Source organism: Pituophis catenifer, unplaced genomic scaffold (genome assembly GCF_029215685.1).
Source record: "Pituophis catenifer annectens isolate HBS135680 unplaced genomic scaffold, rPitCat1.0.hap2 SCAF_10, whole genome shotgun sequence".
Classification (NCBI taxonomy): Eukaryota; Metazoa; Chordata; class Lepidosauria; order Squamata; family Colubridae; genus Pituophis; species Pituophis catenifer.
Window position 1 is genome coordinate 27,200,427 of NW_027256890.1, and position 5,916 is coordinate 27,206,342.

At 48.0% G+C, this 5,916-nt stretch overlaps 1 protein-coding gene across 1 annotated transcript; it reads left to right on the plus strand.

Moving 5' to 3' along the window:
* Positions 1-1,118: 1,118 nt before the first annotated feature.
* On the plus strand, positions 1,119-5,916 carry LOC139322223 (SLAM family member 5-like). Its single transcript, XM_070951249.1, has 4 exons — positions 1,119-1,343; positions 2,270-2,533; positions 5,507-5,623; positions 5,790-5,916. The coding sequence occupies exons 1-4, from the start codon at positions 1,250-1,252 to the stop codon at positions 5,900-5,902; spliced, it is 588 nt and encodes a 195-aa protein (XP_070807350.1). The 5' UTR covers positions 1,119-1,249; the 3' UTR covers positions 5,903-5,916.

Sequence of the window (5,916 nt, forward strand, 5' to 3'; positions counted from 1 at the left end):
TTGTCATTTTATAAACAATGTCTCTTATTTGGAGGTGGGGGTGGGGGTGGGGATACAGTACAGCCGCAATTAATAGGACTAAGAACCCAATGTCAGACCAACCTGTAGTAATAATGCAAATCCAGAGCATGTAAATAAAAATATCAATCTCTGCTATAATTTTCTGTTGATGTAATTTTTTGTTGCAGTGAATGAAACAATACTTCTGTCACTGTTTTTCAAAGCAAAATCCTGCTGATTTATAAAGACAGGCAATGAGTATTTCAATAATTGTACAGAGATATAGAGAATATTCATAAGTCAGGACTGAAGTGTGGGATCCTTGGTGCTCTCTGAGCTTGGTTGAGCCATGGTGGTGGTTAACAGAGTTAGCCTGCAATACTGCTTTCAAACCAGTATTGCAGGCTAACTCTGTTAACACTGTCAGGAGTTCAATTCCTGTGCTAATTGTACAGGTGATTGTTGATGTGATTTAGCTTCACCTGCTGCTTCCTGTCTGATAGAAAGCTTGTGATCCACTTACAAGGTCAGACACACCTAGCTGAATCAGTTTAATTAGAAGAATATCTGGAATGGTGGTGCTGAATGCTGAGCTGAAGTCTACAAAGAGGACCCTTGCATAGGTCTTTGGAGATTCAAGATGTTGTAGGATTTGCTCGATAGGCAAATTGCAAGCGGTCTAACAGAAGATCTCTGATGGTCTTCAAGTGGGCCAGCATGAGCCTTTCAAACGTTTTCATAATTATGGATGTCAGAGCAACTGGTCTGAAGTCATTCAGTTCCTTGATGGAGGGTTTCTTCGGTACTGCGATGATAGTAGAGCATTTGAAGCAAGAAAGAGCACAACACATCTCTAGCGATTTATTAAAGATATGAGTGAAGATGGGGGGCAATGCATCAACAGTCCTCTATCCTGGAGCCATTTAGTCTTTCTTCACAAAGGTTTTCTGGGAGTCTGAGGGTCAGAAATGGGATTCTTGGAAAGTCACGTGGTCCAACTTTGAACGTTTTCTGTGGCCCTGCAGGAGTTTGTGGAAGAGAAGAACTGTATGGTGATCTGGGGTACTCTGTCACTTTCCGATTGATGAAACCTCCACCCTATCAAAATATTTACTGGAGTAAAGGTATCGGCAACAACTCCATAAATATTGCTGTGGTGAACTTTCGGGAACCATGTCGTCTCCAGCGCTCCCACGCAGCCTATAAAAACTGATTGTGGGTCTCTAAGGACTGCCAAAAACTAGCTCTCATGAATCTAAAGAACGAGGATGCTGGCACATACACGGCAGACATTGTTTTACAAAACACAACTGCAAAGGAGTCCTTTGACCTGCAGGTGCGTAGTAAGTATCCCAGCCATGGCAGCAAATTCCTGGCCTCCCTCCTTTGCCCAGGCTGATGTGGAAGGGTGGGGGGCTTTTCTTTTGAGGGGTGATCTTTAGGTATCCAGTTTCTGCAGAGATGAACTTTTTGGAGGGAGCCCAGAGCTGATTTTTGGATAGCTCTTTGTCCATTTTTTGCAATGCAAATTAGTTCAAGATGTTTTGATCAGGCCGAGCCTTGCTTATGTTCCCCCGCCCCTCCACAAATCTACCATTTTGCTCCCTGTCCCACCCTGCCCACCATCTTCCACACCAGGAGATTTGGTTCAGCTGAGGACTTGCATTTCTACGATGGGTCAGAAATGGAGTTCAAGCCGTGTCCTGCATGCTCTTCCCTCTGGAAGTGGGACCATGGGGATCCGTCACAGCTCCCTCCAGGCTTCCCTCCCACAGGGGCATAGGCTGCATTGGCCAGACCATGTGGGTTCCCAGACGGGGTAGCAGGGAGTGGCTGGTGTGCTTTGAAACTGGGATCTCCAGAGAGGCAGTTTTGGAGTCTGTCTGTGGATCTGGTGGGACTGGTTGGAACCTCAAAGACTTTGGGGGAAGAGTCAGGGGGTCCCTGAGGGTCCCTGAGCCTGGAAGGTTATCCTCGTGCCCTCAATCCCTGGTTTGGTGTAAGGAGGGCTTGCTGGAAGGCAGAGGGTGGGGGGTGGGGTGCCTGCCCTCCTGTATCATGGTGGCCATAATGTGTCATTATGATGTGAGAGGGGGGATTGTTGTGATGTTGTTACTTGTGACAGAAATGGATGAGACGTATTTTCCTTGCTCTAATCTAAGCAAATCTATGGATTGACTCATGCCGTTGCTGCTTCCCCTTCCTCTCTGGCCTCACTGTGATTTTGTGGTCTCTCACAATGTGATGTGTCTCTCCATCTCCTGCTCAGGAAAGTTGCCAGACTCTGAGTTACGACTGACCTGCATTTCCAAGGGGGCTGGAAATGGAACCTGGCAGCTGATTTGCTCTCAAGAGACCTGGAAAGGCGAGGTGAACTTCAGATGGATCTCAGATTTCTATGCCACGGATGAAACCTTAGGGAGTTCTGTGATGGAGCTCACCTCCCAAGACCTTGAACTAATAGTCACCTGCGAGGGAGAAAGCAAGGATAGCATAGCATCCAGGACAGTCACCTTAAAGGAAGTTTGTGCTGGTAAGTTTTTCTCTCCATGAAAGAGACTGTTGAATCAAAAGGAGCCTCATTGCGACCACTTCTCCTCCTATGACCGGAGCCTAGTGGATTGGTCCACTTCCTTAGGCACAGGTTGACCACTGAGTGGGACTGTTTCCATTGCTTTATACATTTAACCACTCATGATCCAAATGTGTGTTTCCTGACCACAGCAGAAGTCCCCTCTGGGCATCTTGAAGTTGCAAATTACCCCTTTGCCCTTCCTTCCAGCAATTCTTAAATTTCCCCTTCAGATTACTGATTGATCTCTGTTCATGTCTGGGATTGGAGGGTCTTCTGGCCAAGCTTCCCCTCTTCTCCTTTCCTGTGTTGATTGTTGTGATTATCTTAGATTCACACATGGGTCTTCTGACCGGGAAGGAACAGCCTTTTATATGATCTCTTTCATGTTCACACACTCCCCCCTCTCAAAGGGGGCCATTCCCCATTCAGAGTCTGCCCTGATCCCCATTCTACATGTTTCCCCTGGCTAGTATCAGCTTTGCAAACCGCACTCAATGAGACAATGGGAAAAAGGGGTTTGGACAGAGCCTCTGGGTCAGTCTCTGCCTGACACAGGAAGGTCACCCTTGCCTCCAAAGCCAAATTCCCCCCTTGATTTCTGGACATCTCCAGTTGAGCTGGCAGCAGGACAGAGGCAGCTGAGAATTGGGATGAAAAGGGGCCACACACATTCAACAAACAGTGTTTGTCTCCAGAAGGTTATGCTAGAACACACACACACACACACCGAGGGGCTTTAGGGGTATCTTACCCCCACAGTGTTTGTCTCCAGAGGGCAAGTCATCTATGTACTAAGTTTGGTTGGAATTGCTCAAGGCATTCCAGAGTTATGCTTGAACATACATACATACATACATACATACATACATACATACATACATCCTTATATATATAGGTAGAGAGGGATAACATGGAGAATTGCAGGATCTGAACTCCCCACGCAGAAACATTAGGTTAAAAGTCACTTTTCAAAAACCCTCCCAATTGTCTGGTGCAGTGGGAGCCAATCCCAAGATGTGAAGATGTTGTGGGAACTCCGAGCTGAGAAGGTGGTAAGAAGTTGTTTCAGGCCCAGCAGTCTGGCTCCTCTGGAATTGAGATGAAACAGATGGTCCCAGGCTCATCCCTCCCCCCACCCATTCCCAGGAGCAAGGTAAAAGACACATCACAGAACTTCCCTCCAAGCGCCCCACCCTTCCCTCCAGAATGGCAGTGTCCCTCCAGTATATGGACAAATGTATTGTAGTAAAGAATAGAGAGGACTCTTTTACACACACACACACACACACACACACACACACACACACACACATCTGGGTGCCAAATCTCAGGGATGTATGTGAGACTCAAAGTAGATTCAGGGATCTTGTTTCCATGGGGTCACACTTCCCTCTATGTCATTCAGGGGTCCTTATGGACTCTTGGCTTGTGTTGAGCTGTGCCCAGGAGGGCTTAGCATACATCCATCTCATGTGACAATCACACTAATTCCTGCCACTGTCACACATGCTGATCCAACTTGTGTTGGGACCAGCCTTTGAAGACCGTGCAAGAGCTTCAGCTGATCCACTGGGGGTCAGCACAAGTAACCATGGGTACAGATTGGTGCACCCTGGTAACACCTGCTCTGGTTGCTTGACGGAGTCTGTGTGCATGTCAAGACTGACTTATACTTCCACCTATAGTCTGCTTTGCTTGCAGCTTGACAAAGAAAAGGGAGGGGGTGGAATGGAATGCAAAGGTAGGGGGAATGGCATCCCATGAGACGCTGCTCCCACTCCAAGCAGATGTCCCAGTGCGGTTGCCTGGTTCCCATAACAAAATGCACAGGAGTTATTGGTGGATGTAATGGACCGTGGGTGGCCGGTGGGAAAAGTGGGGGATGACCTATGCTCGCTTTTGCATGGGAAGCCCAGAGCTGATTTCACTTCTTCCATGCCAATGTGGTTTATTCCATAAAGTTTTATATTCTTGGTAAAATAATGTTGCGGGAATTTCTTTTTTTGGCTTTGCCAAGTGGATGTCAGTGTTCCAGAAAGCTTCCACGCTGCCACTGGACAGTTGACATCAAACCAGCTCTCCAAATAGCAGCCCACTGGGACCCCACCAGGAGGTTGGCAGTTTCAAGATGTTGGCAACCAACAAAGAAATGGAAGGGCGGGAGAAGCCAAGGGAAGACTCCTCTCAAGAGACCCCAGTGGCAGCCAAGCCGAAGGCCCAAACAGAGGGCTGAGAAGCTGGAGCAAGAGCCCGTGCTCCAGAGGGAGAGAGTGACGGAAGAATCAGCGAGCCCCAGCAGAAGCAGAGGATCAACCTGTCCCCCCTGGAGTCACAGTGATCTGGGGGAGCAAGTGGAAGGCTGGGCGAGCAGCCAAATGGAAGTTTGGAGACAGATTTATTTATTTATTTATTTGTTGGTTCGATTTAGATGCCGCCCTTCTCTGGAGACTCAGGGCGGCTTACAATGCGTTAAGCAATAGCCTTCATACTTTTGTATATACCTGCTTAGTAGGGCTTTCGCCCCCCCCCTAAAGCGGTGTTCTTTTTTATACAAAGTCAGCTTATTGCCCCCACAATCTGGGTCCTCATTTTACCTACCTCGAAAGGATGGAAGGCTGAGTCAACCTTGAGCCTGGTGAGATTTAAACTCGCAGTAATTGCAGGCAGCTGGTGTTACTTTAGTCTGCTGTGCCACCAAGGCTCTTGTTATGATGAATGGTTCCAGAGACATTAAGATGACCTGTTGATAAAGGAAGGTTTGGCGTGGAAGGGGAGTAAAATCTACATCCCAGCCAGCCAGAATGATATGTCCCATTCCAGGGGCTGCTTATCTGCCTGGGCCTAGTGCTTTTTCTGCTGCAAATGCAGACAAGCACCTCCATTCTCTGGGGCCTCCTGAAAGGATTAACAGGGGCTGTTACTCTTTTTCAGGACAGACCAAGAACCCTTCAAGGCTGCCTCTCTGGGCCCTGCTGTGCCTTAGCAAAGTGGGAAATCTTCTCCTTCTTGGCTGTTTGGGGCTTCTTCTGGTGGTGAAATCCAGAAAAGGTACCATTTTAAAGAAGCCCTCCTGTGAAAACCAACTTTTCCTTTTCCCTCCTCCCTCTCTCCCCTTCCTTCTCCCCTTCCCTTCCCTTCCCTTTGCTTTCTAGACCTCTACCTTCTGGTCCATCTTGTCTACTAAAGCTCAACCTCTACTTTGCTTTCTACTTAGCAGCTGGAGGAAGGAGGATGCTGGTCCGATTCCTGCCAGCCTCCCAGAGGAGACCACGACCACCTGCAAGACATCCCAGCTCCATGTCAGACCCAACTGATGGATGCGACTGATGAACCTTCCCCAG

What these genes read in the sequence shown, in the direction of transcription:
- LOC139322223 (XM_070951249.1), top strand. Translation starts at nt 1,250, where the DNA reads ATGAATCTAAAGAACGAGGATGCTGGCACATACACGGCAGACATTGTT. An exon ending in CTTTGACCTGCAGGTGCGTA is followed by an intron (nt 1,344 to 2,269) that starts GTAAGTATCCCA and finishes TCTCCTGCTCAG; the next exon opens with GAAAGTTGCCAGACTCTGAG. An exon ending in CTTAAAGGAAGTTTGTGCTG is followed by an intron (nt 2,534 to 5,506) that starts GTAAGTTTTTCT and finishes ACTCTTTTTCAG; the next exon opens with GACAGACCAAGAACCCTTCA.